Genomic DNA, 17,288 nt, shown 5'->3' with positions numbered 1-17,288 from the left:
GTCTGCATCCATTTCCTTCCAGTCCTTGCTCAGATGTCACCTCGATGAGGTGACTCTGACTCACCCTCAGCACCTAATTTAATACGGCAACTTGCCCTTCCCATCTGGGCACTACACTGTTCTTTTTCTTTGTTCCAAAGTTGTTGCCTTCTAACTACTCTTTAACTTACTTATGTTTATTGTTTATCTCGTGCTTCTGTAAGTGCGGTGTTTGTTTTTTTCACTTTAGGGCCTGGGACAGAGCAGGTGCTTCATAAATGTTTGCTGATGATTGAGTGATGTATGATCCTTCTCTTGGGAAAGTCATTTCCTCAGCTGGATTCCAGAGGATGAAGCACTTCTCGAGAGGCCTTCATCTTGCTGCTGTCTCCAGGGAAGGGGCAATTCAAGGGCAAAAGCCCTCTCTCACTGGTCTTACTTGTCCCCCACCAGGGGCCAACAGCTTCATAGCCTCTCACTTCTGGGCTGAGAAGTGGAAGCCGGAGGCAGCAACTTCCTCTCTGTTCCCTAGTGCTTCCAAGTTCCCCAGTACCCAGTGACACCCCTGTGAGACAGTGGAGCTGGGCTTTTCTTCCAACCTCCCTCTTCCTATTGCTTCTCTCCTCTTCTATCCCTCCTACCTTTTAATGCATCCAACCGTTATCACGCAGGAGATGCTTACAGAAGCTGGGGCTACAAATGTGGAAGCAAAAGACACCCCCTTTTTTTCTTTCACATTTTAATCGACATACAGTGTAATTACATTACAGTACACTACTAAGTATACAGCTTGATGAATTCTTAACACGCATATACCTGTGTAACCACCACCCAGATCAAGATATAGAACATTTCCAGGCCCCAGAAGACCCCCTTGTACCTCTTTAGTCAATACCGCCACCCCCAGGGGTAAGTACTTCTTTCACCGTGGATTACTTGCCTGTTCTTGAACTTCATGTAAATGGAATTATACAGTATTTATCACTATACCTGTGATAATGCAATATTGTTGTGTGGATATGTGGCTTATTATTATTATTATTATTATTATTATTTGAGACGGAGTTTCGCTCCTTTTGCCCAGGCTGGAGTGCAGTGGTGCAAGCTCGGCTCATCGTAATCTCCGCCTCCCGGGTTCAAGCAATTCTTCTGCCTCAGCCTCCCGAGTAGCTGGGATTACAGGCATGCACCACCACCCTGGCTAATTTTGTATTTTTAGTAGAGATGGGGTTTCTCCATGTTGGTCAGGCTGGTCTTGAACTCCCGACCTCAGGTGATCTGCCTGCCTCGGCCTCCCAAAGTGCTGGGATTACAGGAGTGAGCCACCGCACCCAGCATGGCTAATTATTTTTATTGCTAAGTAGTAATCCATGAAACTGATGTATCAAAATTTCTTTATTCATTCTCTTGGTAACAAGACATTTGGATTATCTCTTGGTTTGGACTGTCATCAATAATGCCACTGTGAGCATTCTTGTACATACCTTTTAGCAGACAGATGTTTTCCTTTCTTTTGAACAAACAAGAGTAGAATCTCTAGATCATAGTACAGGTTTATGTATAATTTTATAAGAAATTGTCAAACTTTTTTCCAAAGTGACTGTACCACATTATACTCCCATCAGCAGGGTATGAGAATTCCAGTTGGCACCATGTCATCCCATTTGATGCTGTATTTTTATTTTTGGTCATTTTAGTGGATGTATAGTGGCAACATCCTTTATTTTAGGATAAGAATCAGCAATAATAAAAAAAGAATCTATGTAGCAATTACCTTGCCCTTTGTTTATACAGAACAGTTCCAGCTCCTTTACTGGACTAAGATCTAAAACCCCAACTCTGATTACATTTACCTCACCCCTTCCTATCTCAGGAGTTGTCTTAGTCCATTTGTGCTGCTATAACAGAATACCTGAGACTGCGTAATTTACAAAGAAATGTACTGCCTTCCGGTCTGGAGGCTGGGAAGTCCAACATCAAGGTGCTGACATATTTGGCGATGATGATTTCAAGATGGTGCCTTGGACACTGCATCCTCACATGACAGAAGGTAAAGGGCAGGGTGGTGGAGGGGTAGGGGTTGAGGGAGAGAAATAAAGAGAAAGAGAGAGAAAGAGCATGCAAGTACATGGAGAATCTCTCCATGAGCCTTTTACAATGGCATTGTTGATGAAGAGTCAAACTCTGTAAAATATTTGAAGAGATTTACTCTGAGCCAAATATGGTGACCAATGGCCCCTGACACAGCTCTCAGGAGATCCTGAGGACATGCCCAGGGTGGTTAGGGTACAGCTTGGTTTTATACATTTTAGGGAGACATGAGACATCAATCAATACATATAAGATGTACAATGGTACAGAGAGTTTCCAGGTTATAGGCAGATTTAAAGATTGCTGATTGGCAATTGATTTAAAGAGTTATTGTCAATAGAAAGGAATGTCTGGGGTTGTGGAGCTCAAGGTTTTATCATGCAGGTGAAACCTCCAGAGATAACAGACTGTAAATGTTTCTTATCAGACTTAAAGAGTCTGTTCTATCACTAATTCCAGAAGGGAGGAGGGTATAATGAGGCAAGTCCAGCTTCTGCTTCCCATTATGGCCCGAACTCATTTTTCAGGTTACCTTTGGAATGCCCTTGGCCAAGGTCTATTCATATAGTTGGGGGGGGCTTATAATTTTATTTTTTGGTTTACAACATTAATCCATTCATGACGGCAGAGCCTCATGACCTACATAAATCCCATTAGACCCTGCCTCCCAATACTACTGCACTGGGGATTAGGTTTCCACATGAATTTTGGAGGGGATAAAAACATTAAAACCCCAGCAGGGGTGTTTTTCTTCATCGGTTTCCTGACACCTTTAGGTCAAAGGTATCTCTCTCATTTGAGTGCTCTCTCAAAAGTGAACAGAGCTACCTTATCTCTCTTTAGAATATGAATTCTAGTCTTATATGAACATTGAGGTTCGTGTAGCAGGTATTAGGTGATTGCCTATCACAAAACTTAGCTTCTGTATGAGACAATCAGTTATGACTTTAGATATTGATACGAAGAAAATAAGCCGGGCGCGGTGGCTCAAGCCTGTAATCCCAGCACTTTGGGAGGCTGAGACGGGCAGATCACGAGGTCAGGAGATCGTGACCATCCTGGCTAACACGGTGAAACCCCGTCTCTACTAAAAATACAAAAAACTAGCCGGGTGAGGTGGCGGGCGCCTGTAGTCCCAGCTACTCGGGAGGCTGAGGCAGGAGAATGGCGTGAACCCGGGAGGCGGAGCTTGCAGTGAGCTGAGATCTGGACACTGCACTCCAGCCCAGGCGACAGAGCAAGAGTCTGTCTCAAAAAAAAAAAAAAAAGAAAAAGAAAATAAAAAGAGGGTAATGTGACTGAGAATTAGGGAGGATGAGTCACAGCTGGCTGTTATCAGGATGTGACATCTGTGCTGAAACCTGAATGAAGAAAAGAAAACCCTGTGGCTGTACAAGGAAGAAGATTCCAGAAGAGGAAACAATACGTATAAAGGCCCTGAAGCAGGAATGGGCTTACCCTGTTTGAGGAATGGCTGGAGTAGGCAGGAGTGACAGGAGATGAGCTTGAGGGACTGAGGTGGCGTGTGGGATAGGACAGAGGCCAGTCCTGCTGAGTTTTCTAAGCTGCGAGTTGGAGTTTGGATTTTACTCTAACTACTTGGGAAGTCAGTGCAGAATGTGAGGCAGGGACCTGATGTGAGATCCTAAAAGTGCCCTTGGCTGCCTGCTGGAGGATGAGCTGTAGGGGGCTGGAGTGGAAGCAGAGAGATGCTCCTCTTACTTCTGTCACTCTTCCTTCTCCAGTGTCTCTTTCTCTGCTTGAGCCTGAGATGGAAATTGTGGCTGTATCATCCATAGATTGCTTTCCTCTCAGTGCCCACTCTGCCTGGGTTCACCTTCCTGCCAGCAGGGGCCTGTCCCAATACCTTGCCCCTTCCACCTTACCTCTCTCTTAGTCCTCTCCCTTGAATTCAGCCTGTTCTACTTGAACTTTTCCTCTCCCTCTGAAAGGGCTACTCCCCTTTGCCCACCCACAGTGAGTGCCAACACCACCCAACAACAAAAGCTCAACCCACAGGCCTGCTTTTTAAAATGATCCTCCATTACCAGTAGAAATATCTTCAAGATCTCTCTTGCCCACTGCTCACTCAAGTCCAGCTTCCTAAATGGCCATGCTGCCTTTGGTATCACCACCTACAGTCCCTCAGTCTCTTCATTTTTTTTTTTTTTTGAGACAGAGGCTCACTCTGTTGCCCAGGCTGGAGTGCTGGAGTGCAATGTCTTGATCTTGGCTCACTGCCACCTCCATCTCCTGGGTTCACGTGATTCCCCCGACTCAGCCTCCCAAGTAGGTGGGATTACAGGCAACCACCATCATGGCCGGCTAATTTTTGTATTTTTGTAGAGACGAGGTTTCACCATGTTGGCCAGGCTGGTCTCATATTCCTGACCTCAGGTGATCCACCGCCTCGGTCACTCAAAGTGCTGGGATTACTGGTGTGAGCCACTGTGCCCAGTCTATTGAGACAGGATGTTGTTCAGGCTGGAGTGCAGTGGGGCCATATTGGCTCACTGCAGCCATGACCTCCCAGGCTGAAGTGACCCTCCCACCTCAGCCCCCAGAGTAGCAGGGACTATAGATGCCTGCCACCACACCCAGCTAACTTTTGTATTTTTTGTAGAGACCGGGTTTTGCCACATTGCCCAGGCTGCTCTCAAACTCCTAGGCTCAAGTGATCTTCCCACCTCAGCCTCCCAAAGTGCTGAAATTACAGGAGTGAGCCACCACACCCAGCGTTTTTTTTTTCCTTGCACATTCATTGAGCACCTACCCTGTGATAGGTGTGGAGGTGTTCAAGACAAGACTTGTTTGTGGCCTGTGAGGATCCACACCTACAGAGGATGACAGGGAAGAAATGTGGTAAAAGTGGCTCAGGAGTGGGGTGTGTGTGTGTGTGTGTGCATGGGTTTCAGAGAAGCAAAGGGTCAGCTCTATTAGAAAGGGGAGAGGTGGCCCCAGATCAGGTGTTGACTGATGCAGGACATTTACACTGGATATGGAACAAATGGAATAGGTTGTCTAGACAAAGGAAAGAGTGTGTGCAAAGGCTTAGGAGCATGTTAGGAGATAAGTAACTGGCTTAAAGTTGCTGGAATGGAGAGTGTCAGAGAGCAACAAAAGTGGGAGGAGAAACAGGAGTGACGAGAGATACAGCTTTTATAATGAAGTTACACAGACCCTTGAAAGATTTTAGGCAAGGAAGTAGTGAGGTTACATGTGAATTTTAACAAATTAGGCAGCTAATATAAAGAAGGGACTGGGCCGGGTGCAGTGGCTCATGCCATCTCTACTAAAAATACAAAAAATTTGCTGGGCGTGGTGGCAGGTGCCTGTAATCCCAGCTACTTGGGAGGCTGAGGCAGGAGAATCACTTGAACCCGGGAGGCAGAGGTTGCAGTGAGCAGAGATCACGCCATTGAACTCCAGCCTGGGCAACAAAAGCAAAACTCCGACTAAAAAATAATAATAATAATAATAATAATAAGTAAAAATGTGCAAGAAGCAAGCAGTGGGTGCATGAAAAGTGGGTCTCTCACTGAGGTGCTGAGTGAGGGAAGACAACCAGCCCAGATCAGACCCTAGGAGCAGTGGGAATGAGGGTGGACAAAATAGAGGAGGAGAGTGAGGAGCACAGGGACTGGGCATGGGGAGGGGAGTGAGCAAGGAAGCTCTGAGTTAGAGTCATCCTTAACAGAGGTGAGGAGGCGGCTCTGTAAGGACCCCAAAGGGGCATCAATGGGCTCTGCCAAGGGGATCCTCCAGGATCAGGCTGGGGTCAACACCTCAGTCTCCTTCATTTTTAGCCTCCCTGTTTGTGTTTTTTAATGGCAGCTGCCAAGGCAGAGTCCTTAGCCATGCTCCCTGCTCTATTTCCCAGCGCCTCTCCACGTGTGTGTGTGTGTGTGTATGTATACATTTTTTTTTTTTTTTTGAGATGGAATTTTGCTCTTGTTGCCCAGGCTGGAGTGCAATGGCACAATATCGGCTCACTGCAGCCTCCGCCTCCCGGGTTCCAGCGATTCTCCTGCCTCAGCCTCCCGAGTAGCTGGGTACAGGTGTCCGCCACCACGCCCAGCTAATTTTTGGTATTTTTAGTAGAGACGAGGTTTCATCATGTTGGCCAGACTGGTCTCGAACTCCTGACCTCAGGCGATCCACCTGCCTTGGCTTCCCAAAGTTTTGGGATTACAGGCGTGAGCCACCGCGCCCGGCCTATTTTTTTTTCTTAAGGTCAGGTCTTGCTCTGTTGCCCGGGCTGAAGTGCAGTGGTGCGATCCTAGCTCACTGCAACCTTGACCTCCCGAGCTCAAGCAATCCTTCCACCCCAGCCTTCTGAGTAGCCGGGACTACAGGCGCGCGCCATCACACCGGGCTAATTTTTGTGGGTTTTTTTTGTAGAGATGGGGTCTCGCTATGTTGCCCAGGGTGGTGTCGAACTCCTGAACTCAATCGATCCTCCCGCCACAGCTTCTCAAAATGCTGAGATTACAGGAATGAGCCACCGCGCCCGAACCGCTCCATACATATCGATACAGGAAAACTCACAGGATGCGTCGCTGGTAATCCATGCTCCCATAAAGCCTGGCCTCTGGAAAGAGACCTGGGAACGAGCCCTGACGTTCTCAGCCGTGGGGCTTCTCAGAGAGGGGTACCTCGAATTAGGTTTCTTATCTTAAATAAAGAGAATAACAGCAGCCACTTTTTCACAATCTTGCGAACGCCAAATGGAAGGATCCCTCGAGAGCGCTGAGAACTCGCCGAGCTCCTCCCGGGAAACCCGGGATCACGAGGCGCCATTTTGCGGACGGGCAAACTGAGGCCCGCGGCACCGCGACTTACCCAGGCCCTTTTGCAGTGGGAGGCGGCGGTGGAGGAGGGTGGCCTGGGGCCGGGACAACAGAGTCCACCCTGCCGCCGGCTTCCACGCAGCTGCCAGAATGGTCCTGACCCCGCCCAAGTAGGGCGGTGCGAGGCGGGGCAGCCCAGGCAGCTGTCATGGCGGCGCAGTTGCCCGACGCCGGAAGTACCCGCCTGGAACTCCAGCTCCCAGCAGACCCCGCGGCGCGCCCCGGTCGAAGCCGGGGGAGCAGCCGCCATTGTCCGCGGCTGAGGCGAGGCCTTTGCTCGGGCTGCGGGGCTCGGGGGTCGGGAGAGCCGGCGGGGAAAGGCGGCGCCAGGGCGGGTCCTGCGCCTGCCCTTTCCGCGCCGGCTTTGCGCCCCCGTTGCCTTCGGCTCTCCAGCCAGCAGCCTGCCTCCGGCCTCCCGCCTCCGGGCGCTCTTCCTTGTCTGGCCGGACGGGCCTGGGTGAACTCTGCACGTCGGCTCCGCGCGCCTTTGTCCCCGAGGCCGCGCCTGGAACTCCCAAGCGCACTGCTGGCCCGGACCTCGGCGCGGGACAAAAGCCAAACGCCCCAGGCGAAGCGACCCCGAGCCTGCTGCGCCGCTTTCAAGGGGGGACCGGCGGCTGCAAGCCAGGTGAGGCCGGGACGAGCTTCTGCAGCGTCGCGGCCGCGTGGGTCTTGCGGAGGAAATTTGGGTCGGGAGCTCTGGAAGCAGGTGATAAGGATGCTTCTGAGGCCATTGATGGGACGAATAACCCCGTTCATTCCCCAGCCGGCGTTTCTCCCCCCGCCAGTTCACACAAAGCACTGTGAAGGACGTCAGACCGGGGTTGGAAACAGCTCCGGGTTCCCTTAAACGTGCAGTGACGGTGGCGGTCACTGTCAAGTTGCAAATAACGGTGCAAAATACGGTTTGCATTCTGCGTTTTCGCGCTGATCCCGGTGCTCCTGAGGCCCACTGTGTGTTCTGCTGCTTTATACACACACCCAGGAATCCAGTCGAGAGGTTGCTGACTTGTACAAAGATCTGGAACCTGAGGAGTTAGGGGTCTGGTCGCCAGGCCCATCCCTAAGTCCTCCACACACACACAAGCTGAGGCTTAGTAAATCTTGGACGTGAATTTCTTTTGGAGGTGGGATTAAATTTGCATAACGTTCACCACTTTAACCACTTAGAAGTGTGTAATTCACTGGTTTTATTGTACATTAATAAAATTGTGCAACCATCCCCATTATCTAATTTTAGAACATTTCATCACCCCACAAAGAAACCCTTGTTCCCATTAAGCAGTCACTCCCCGTTTCATTTTTCCCCCAGCTCTAGGCAACCACTAATATATGAGGATTGCAAGTTGATTTTACAATAACTGTTGTGAATCCAAAAGTTCCATTTGTGTGGTGACTGGCTGTCTCTTGGGAACGGCTGACAAATTTGTACCCCCATTCAGGATCATGCTTTTTTCCAGCTTATGCAAATTACCCTTCATTTCTCTCCAGGAATTGTGTTACTTTTTTGACATGTAAATTCTCTTTGATGATGATGCTCCTTACCAGTTTTTTTGTCGCTTCTGTGGATGGATTCCCTTCCTTGTTCCCACTTGGTCTTCTGTGAGAAAGGACTAGTTTTGTCTTTTTTCACTTTTGTCACTAGGTTGGAATTTGCAGTATTCCTGAGCAGGTGCCTGGTCAATCAGTCCTCAGGATGGCAGCCATCAACCCATGGGCCTCCTGGGGTGAGTCCAAATTGTGTTTCTTCTGGGCCTCCCCCAACATTAGCTGCTGCAGTCATGGGTCAGAGCTGGGACAGGCTGAGGACTTTTGAGGATGGAAGGGGCTCTATCTTGGTACAAAATGAGAACTGATTGGTGGTAAAGGAGGAAAATTGTTAGCATAAAAGACACTAACTTTTATGTGTTTTATAGTCATCTCCTGAGAGGTGTCATTAGTTTTAAGAGATTTTCTGGTGGTTTATGGGGTTTCCTAAACAACAGTAATACATATAAGAAAATATTGTCTCTACTGCTCCCATATATATTTTTAGCTTTGTTGTTTTTACTTATATAGCATTGGTTGGTAACTTTAAAACAGTGTTAAGTAATAGCGACTCACCTGTGCATTGCCTGTGTGAATCCAGCTTGTGTTGGATTTTTTTACATGCCTTTGGGCTCTGTTTATGGAATTTTGTAGTGCCCATTAGCAAGTCAGTCTCCTCTTGTATTTTGTCGCCTCGAATCACTAGGTTTGGTGTCACAGTCCTAACCTGATCCTTCTGTGCAGGTGCCCTTACGGACCAGTCTTGGGGGATGACGGCTGTTGACCCATGGGCCTCCTGGGGTGAGTCAAGAGCCCAGTCAGCTGTGGGCTGCCATATTGTGGCCTCTTGCTGTAGTGCGCTGCCACAGCTGGAGATTAGAATGGGGACCAGGTGGGCTGGGCACGGTGGCTCACGCCTGTAATCCCAGCACTTTGGGAGGCCAAGGCGGGTGGATCACGAGGTCAGGAGATCGTGACCATCCTGGATAACACGCTGAAACCCCATCTCTACTAAATATAAAAAAAGTTAGGTGGGCAAGGTGGCAGGCGCCTGTAGTCCCAGCTATTCGGGAGGCTGAGACAGGAGAATGGCATGAACCTGGGAGGCAGAGCTTGCAGTGAGCCGAGATCGCGCCACTGCAGTCCAGCCTGGGTGACAGAGCCAGACTCCATCTTAAAAAAAAAAAAGAATGGAGACTAGGTGGGGCTTTAGGGCAGGTGGTCCAGATCTGTCTCTGTGCAGAGTTGGAGCAAGGAAGAATCAGAAAACTAGTGAGCAATAAGGTGATGGTGACGTCTCAAGATGCATGAGAATTCATGTGTGGCCATTTAGGGTTCAGGCCCAGGAAGGTTGTGACCAGACACTGCTTCTCAGAGATGGTACCTTATAGCACAGGGGGGGCAATGAGAGATTCATGTGTTCAGGTACTTTCCTAACCTTCTCTGAGCCCTAATTCCTTCATCTATAGAATGAGGAAGTGGGTCTCTTGCCTCATTCAAGGGGGAGGGGCAGGGGCTGGTCCTCAGCCCGCCAGAAGGACAGGTGAGCTCCTGGCAGCGAGAGCTGCCTCCATGACTTTTTTCTCGTTTCCTAGCTCTGTGTCCTCAGGATCCTGCCTGGCACGTGGAGGGGTGCCTCGAGGAAGGGAGGAGGGCCACTGGGCTCCCAGCAGCCCAGGTTCAGGTGAGATGGGGCTGTTCTGTTCCCAAAGGATGATGTCCAGGTTATCCCTGGTCATCCCAGTTGATGTGGCTCACCAGTTTACAACAGTTGGAGTTTGGGTAGGGAAGGAAGCAACTGGAAGTTAATGCTTCCTGAGAGCAGGCAGGGAGAATCAGGCTGTTTTTGGTGCCTCGGAGCCTTGCTCGGAGCCTGGCCTTGCGGACCAGCCTGTCCACAGGGCTGAGCTCCGACTAGCCTGGCCTTGCGGACCCACCTGTCCACAGTGCTGAGCTCCAACTAGCCTGGCCGCTTGTGGGGCATGAGGGGCAGCCCTTTTGGCTGGCAGCCCCACTTCTGTCTTGCCACCTTCACTCATGTCTTTAGCACCTGATTTAGGCTTATGCTGTGCAGTGCCTGCTGTGAGGGGAACAAGGACAGGTGTGAGCCTCCACCCTGAGGAGCTCCCAGACCCTTTTCCAGGGTTATTCACTCAGCTGAGGACATCTCACGGCCTACCTGGAGCCACACATGCAGTGTGGGACGTGAGAAACCTGAGACGGGTAGGGTAGACCCGGAGGAGCTCAGTCACCTGATGAGTTGGGAGATGGGACAGAGTCTGTGTGAGGTCAGCTTTTGCTGTGGAGGGGAAGGCTGCTTGGGAGACCTGGGCCAAGAGGTGAAAAGAGTGCATCAGCCAGTTGGGCACAGCCTGGTGAGTGGGAGTCTGGCCTCCTGCAGCACTACAGGGGTGGGGGTGGCAGGCACACTACGTGACCAGTGTTTGAGTGAGACTGACTCCAGTTAGATTTTAGGCTAGAGAGGCCAGGATGAACCCAGCCAGGCCCTGAATGCCTGCTGCAGAGCCTCAGAAGTCTTGGGATCAGGGGGCACCAGGGTTCGAAATGTGATGATGGGTGTGGAAGAGGAGGGCTGTGGGGAGCAGGCTGGTGTTTCAGGCTTCAGTCTGACCAGGACCTTGGAACTAGGGAGGAGAGGTATAAGGAAATCAAAGCAGGGTCCTTTGTGATTATGGGGACAGGGTGGCTCCTGAGAGAAATAGGACAATGGAGTCACTTAGGAAAGCTGTCATCTCTCTGTGCTCCTCCTGCCCAGCCTCCTCACCAGATGCAGCCACTTAAAAAAAATTTTATAATAGCTTTGTTGAGATGGTACTGATATACTATAAAGTTTATCCTTTTAAAGTTTATAATTCCGTGGTTTTTAGTATAGTCACAGAATTGTGCAACAATCACCAGTATCTAATTCTAGAACATTTTCATCACCCCAAAAATAAATCCTGTTCCCATTAGTAGTCACTCCCTGTCCCCCTACTCCCTCCCAACCACTAGTGTACTTTCTGTTCCTAGGAATTTGCCTAGTCTGGACTTTCATAAAAATGGAATCATAATATGGCACAGCCTTTTTTGTCTGGCTTTTTTCACTTAGCATAGTGTTTGCGTTTTCAGGAGTTATCCATGTTGTAGCATTGTGTCAATACTTCTTTTAATGACTGAGGCAGCCATTTTTAACTTCTTGTTTTCAGTTTTTTAGAGTTGTCTCTATTTCTAAATGGGAGATTTTTAAAAATTTGTTTTTTCTAATTCATCAAAGTTACATTTACCCTGTTAACTCCCTGCTATGAAAGATGAAGAAAAACAGTTTCATTACCTTTTTTTAGGTCTTTTATTTTTAAGTTAAAATAATGAATCCAGCAGATGTGAGGTACTTGGATATAAAACGATTTAAAAATCGTGTCTCTACTTTGTGCCTCCCCCTGAAATTAAAAAATATTAATGAAACCGCCCACAGTTTCAAATCTGGTGGGTGAAGTACATCATAAGTATGCCGTCCCCACTTGGCAGCGTTGCTATCCCTGGTCCAGATGAGATGGGAAGCAGAAGGGCTTGAACCATATGATGCAAGGTGATTGTTGCCTGGTATCAGAACTTGGGCAGCTATGAGGTGTGCTGCTGTTACAATGTACAGTCATTATTAAATCCTAAAACAGAATCATCAGTAGTGAAGCTAGGCTAGCCTGAAAGATGGCTCGTGAATCAGACTCTGAGGAGTAGAAGTTAGCTGTAATAAAACACCGCGAAGAAGCCCTGTTAACCACCATGCTACACTCTGCTGTTAATTTATGCTAGGCTTTCTGAGAATTATCCAAGTTAATGCCGAGAAAATAAAACAGAATTAAAAATAACAACACCCTCCAATGTCTGAAGAGTTGTGATTTCTGATAACATGCTCCTGGCTGGCCCCCCTCCCCACACTTACTTTGGATTTTTTCCTGTGGGAAACTTGGATTTGACTGCTGTGTGTTTTTAACTAAGTGAAATCTTCAGGAATGCAAAAGAACCCTGTGTCCTTTATTGTTCCCTCCGAGTTTAAATCTTTATTGAAATAAAGCATTTATCTGGTGAAAACATCAAATGCTGTCATCCCTCATTATCTGAATAGTCCATTCATGGAAGTATGTTCAGTAGTGAGGTTTTAACTACAGAAGCCCAGATCCCCTTATTTCTAGAAATAGGGGGAAATAATAATTGTAGTGATAATATCTCATTCCATCTAAAAAACCCCAACCAGCCTGTCCAAATATGGAAGCATTCAAACCCCTCTGTAACAGTCCACCTAGGATATCTGTGTAACAAACGTTATGTACATAAAACACCAGTAATAATCTGCACTCAATCCTTGGTCAGACTTGAGGATGTGCACAGTCTAGTTCGGTTTTCCTTCTCTGCAGTGAAATCGACATAGAAGCCATCTGAATTGCCCCAGGTTCCTTAAAGGGGGAGCAGTTGGGTAAGATCTGTTGGCAAACATCTGAGACCCAGCTCAGCACCCTTGGTCTTCTCTCCTTCAGACTCTCACAGGGTTTATATATGTGGCTGGTTGGTTAGCAGATTCCATAAAGTGCTTTAGAATGCCTAGATAAGTGCTTATACGTGTGTACAAAGTGATGTGTGCAAGAATGTTTATGAGAATTTGGGTGAAACACGTTTGCAATTATATCCTAGGATATAATTGGAAAATGCAGATGCAGCTCCTGAGGGTGACCTGTGGAACGGAAGGGTTTGCTCCTCCCTGTAGCAGGACTCTTCTCTCTTTAGCACCCTTACGGTAACCTCAGCATCAGGCAATAGTGAAACCTGCATTTCCTCTCCTGTCCTTGAAGGGTCCCTCTCATCTCCACAGCCTGTGAGACTAGGTTCCTGTCTTCCACCATCTCTTCCTTCTGGCCTTTCGGTTTTGCATTTTCCTTTGCAATTCTAGGCTGAAGGTGTTTACTGTGTCCCCTTACCATTCATTTATTTATTTTTATTTTTGAGGCAGAGTCTCATTGTGTTGTACATACTGGAGTGCAGTGGCACGATCTCAGCTTGATGTAGCCTCCCCTCCTGGGCTCAAGGGATTCTCATGCCTCAACCTCCCGAGTAGCTGAGATTACAGGCGTGCACCACCACACCTGGCTAATTTTTGTATTTTTAGTGGAGACAGGGTTTCACCATGTTGGTCAGTCTGGCCTCAGACTTCTGACCTGCCTTGCCCTCTCAAAACGCTGGGATTACAGGCGTGAGCCGTTGTGCCCGGTCCCGTTACCATCCTGGAGGTGAGGCCTCCATGATTTGTGGGCCTGGACATGGTTACATGTTCAGCTGGGGGCACCTTTTTTTTTTCCTGCTTTTTAGCCCATGGGGCTTACAGTTTGAAAATGTCCCCTTTTTCCTTTCTGAATTTTTTAAAAATTTAATTTTAATTTTGACAAATTTCATAATTACAGAAGAGTATAAAAAGGAAGCAAATGGCATCACCATCAGCGAACAATTATTACTGTTTTGTCATATTTGTTACCTTTTTCTTCTTTTACATAGTACTCTTTGTCTTTGCACCATTTCTCAGGCAGCCACTCACGGATTCAGTTTGTACACAGCTAATTCATTTTCATATGCATACATAGATGATAAACTATATAGACATAGACAGTCTTTTTCTTTTTTTGAAACAGAGTCTCACTGCGTTGCCCATACTGGAGTGCAGGGTGATCTCGGCTCACTGCAGTCTCCGCCTCCCGGGTTCAAAGGATTCTTGTTCTTCAGCCTCCCAAGTAGCTAGGATTGCAGGCATGTGCCACCATATCTGGCTGATTTTTGTATTTTTAGTAGAGGTGGGGTTTTGTCATATTGGGCAGGCTGGTCTCGAATTCCTGGCCTCAGTGATCTGCCTGCCTCGGCTTCCCAAAGTGCTGGGATTATAGGTGTGAGCCCCTGCACCCGGTCAAACACTCTATTTTTTTCCCAGTGATTTTTTTCTACATATAGTTTTCCTATAGTTTTCTTTTTTCAACTTTGAGGTCCATCCGTGTTGATAGATACAGAGAAGTCAGGCTTGTTCCTTTTGTGCTGCCAAGTGTATCCATTAGAGAAGTGCACCTCTGTTCATGGTTTCTTTTATGGACAGATTTATAAATTCCTCTTTCCCCCATTGTTTTTGCTGCTCCAGCCAAAGCTGTGTGAACATTCCTGTAGCTTCACTTTGTGCACATGTTTATGTAGTTTTTTTATCTAGGCATACCCCTAGAAGCAGAATTGTACCTGGTATTAGGTATGTACTTTTTTTTTTTTTTTTTGAGATGGAGTCTTGCTCTGTTGCCCAGGCTGCAGTGCAGTGGTGCAATCTCAGCTCACTGCAACCTCCGCCTCCTCGGTTCAAGCGATTCTCCTGCCTCAGCCTCCTGAGTAGCTGGGACTACAGGTGCATGCCACCACACCCAGCTAATTTTTATGTTTTTGGTAGAGGCGGGGTTTCACCATGTTGGCCGGGATGGTCTCCATCTGTTGACCTCATGAGTCACCTGCCTCGGCCTCTCAGAGTGCTGAGATGACTGGCGTGAGCCACCGCGCCCGGCTAGGTATGTACTTTCAATGTTACTAGTGCTGCCACATGTCTCTCCAGGGGGCAAAGCTACTTCATAGTCTCCCCACTCTGGGAGAAAATACCCATTTTCCTGCATTTTTGTCAACACTTGACATTATCAGGTCTTTTAAATATTTGCTTACCTCAGGACCAGAACGGTGTATTGCATGACTTGAATGTGCATCTTCTCGATTGCTGAGTACCTTTTGATGTCTTTACTGTCCGTCTGTATTTCCTTCTGTCTTTGTTTCTCTTCCCCCATCCCCGGATTTCTAGAGACCAACTTTAATGTAGGTATTTCACACACATTCTGAATCCTAATTCTTTGTCACATATCAACTGTCTCCTCCCAGTCTGTAGCTTGTCTTAACTGGTGGTGTCTTGTCAGTCAGAGGTTTGAATGTTGCTATGTCTTTGTCAAATGTGCCTGTCTTTGTTTATGGCTAGTGTTTTTGTGTGTCTTATTTTAAGAAGTCTTGTGTTATTTAAAAAGTAATAGTTCCCTCCTGTCCTTTTCCTTTATGTTCTCTTTCTGGGCCCCTCTATTAGGTGGTGGACCTCCTGAACAAATTGCCATGTCTCTGATCTCTTTATATTCCATGTCCTTTTCTTGGCGGAGTTTGGGGGTGTGATGAGCATGTTCTCACCACAGCAGAACTCTCTAGGGCCTCCTGAACTAATTGCTGTGTCTTCTGGTCTTTTCTTACTCTGTGAAGGCTTTCCTTTTCTCTCAACCTCTCTTGTAGCATCCTGTCCCACTTTATACTGAAATCACCCTGATCTGAGAATCTGAGAATAGGAATTACAGTTCTCTGAAAGTTGAATGTGGCTGTTGTCTGGATTCTCTGGCCTTGTGGCTACTTAGTTCAGTCTCTTGATCTGCAACAGGGGTTTCTCACGTCCAAGAGTCGTCTGGTCTAGGGCAGGGCTGTGAGGCTGGAAGCCCTGCTCTACTGCAGCTGCGTAGATCTGACTCCTGATTGGTGCCTTCCACTCCCCTCTGCCCTCCTGGTGAGGCATGCCCTGGGTTTCGTGGGCCTGCATGGGCCAGGGTCAGCCGGTCAGCTGTACTTCCAGTTTCATAGATAAAGAGCTGTGAGGCCACAGACTCCCTTCTCTTCCCCATCTGGTGGGACTGAAGAGGTCTCCACGCGTCTGGGCAGCCTGAGAACTTAGCCGCAGTCTCAAGTCTGAGGAGGCTCCTGGGACTTTGCCTGGGTATAAGTGCCTGGCTGCTGGCAGTGCCGCCCGCGAGGTGGGGCACTTGCAAAGCTATTCAAGTGCAGGCTTCTGCCTGCTGTTTTCAGCCTGACTCACTCCTGCCTCTCCTAGAGTCCTCTTGCAGGAGGCACCTGCTTCACCATGGTGCCTCCTAGTGTGGGGCTGGAATCGCCTCTGGTCTAGTTGGTCAGCCTGACCTTCATCTGTTCTGCCTCTGGGAGGAATGAGTGGAATTCAAGGTGCTGACGCCCCCATTTTTTTTTCACTGGCTGGGTTATTTCTTTAACTTTCTTTAAAAAAAAAAAAAGCTTTGGCCGGACGCGGTGCCTCAAGCCTGTAATCCCAGCACTTTGGGAGGCCGAGATGGGCGGATCATGAGGTCAGGAGATCGAGACCATCCTGGCTAACACGGTGAAACCCCGTCTCTACTAAAAATACAAAAAACTAGCCGGGCGAGGTGGCAGGCGCCTGTAGTCCCAGCTACTCGGGAGGCTGAGGCAGGAGAATGGCATAAACCCGGGAGGCGGAGCTTGCAGTGAGCTGAGATCTGGCCCCCCCCCCCCCGCCCCGGCAACAGAGCGAGACTCCGTCTCAAAAAAAAAAAAAAAAAAGCTTTTTAGGAGATTTTTGAACCCCAAAGTAGAAGATGAACCCTGTATTAGTTTAGTTTTATGTTGCTATTGTAATAGACTACCACAGACTTTATGGCTTAGAACAACATGAATTTATTCTACGTTCTGCAGCTCGGAAGTCTAAAATGGGTCTGCAGGGCTGTTTCTTCTGGAGGCTCAAGGGAGACTGCTTCCTGGCTCATGCCCTGTCCTCCGTCTGCAAAGTACATCACTCCGATCTCTGCTTGCATCATATCTCCTGTGACTCTGACTCCTGCCTCCCTCTCACTGATAAGGACTTTGGTGATTACATTGGACCACCTGGATAATCCAGGATAATCCACTAAAGATTCTTAATTATATCTGTAAAGTTCTTTTTATCATTAAGATAACAGTCACAGGTTCTAGGGTTAGGACATGGGCATC

General features: G+C 48.0%; 2 protein-coding genes across 3 annotated transcripts in view; one reads left to right on the top strand and one right to left on the bottom strand.

Annotated features, from left to right (window-relative positions):
• The window catches only part of LOC105524982, a 10,063-nt gene extending 1,951 nt beyond the window's left edge, over window positions 1–8,112 (bottom strand). Inside the window, exons 1-3 of the mRNA XM_011960472.1 lie at window positions 7,101–8,112; window positions 6,913–7,063; window positions 6,619–6,744 (exon numbers count right to left, since the gene is read on the bottom strand). Coding sequence (XP_011815862.1) covers window positions 6,619–6,744; window positions 6,913–7,063; window positions 7,101–7,679 — 856 coding nt within the window. The 5' untranslated portion in view covers window positions 7,680–8,112. The remainder of the gene's footprint in view (window positions 1–6,618; window positions 6,745–6,912; window positions 7,064–7,100) is intronic.
• Window positions 6,480–17,288, top strand: part of ZNF606 (zinc finger protein 606) — a 34,757-nt gene continuing 23,948 nt past the window's right edge. The window contains exons 1-4 of one of the 2 annotated variants that reach the window (XM_011960462.1): window positions 6,480–7,184; window positions 8,566–8,647; window positions 9,192–9,248; window positions 10,043–10,131. In XM_011960462.1, coding sequence (XP_011815852.1) covers window positions 8,617–8,647; window positions 9,192–9,248; window positions 10,043–10,131 — 177 coding nt within the window. In that variant the 5' untranslated portion in view covers window positions 6,480–7,184; window positions 8,566–8,616. Of the gene's footprint in view, window positions 7,549–8,565; window positions 8,648–9,191; window positions 9,249–10,042; window positions 10,132–17,288 lie in introns of both variants that reach the window. The other variant, XM_011960461.1, reaches the window with a different exon arrangement.

Source organism: Colobus angolensis, unplaced genomic scaffold (assembly GCF_000951035.1).
Source record: "Colobus angolensis palliatus isolate OR3802 unplaced genomic scaffold, Cang.pa_1.0 Scaffold510, whole genome shotgun sequence".
NCBI classification, from domain to species: domain Eukaryota; kingdom Metazoa; phylum Chordata; class Mammalia; order Primates; family Cercopithecidae; genus Colobus; species Colobus angolensis.
This window is presented reverse-complemented; position numbering and strand designations above follow the sequence as displayed.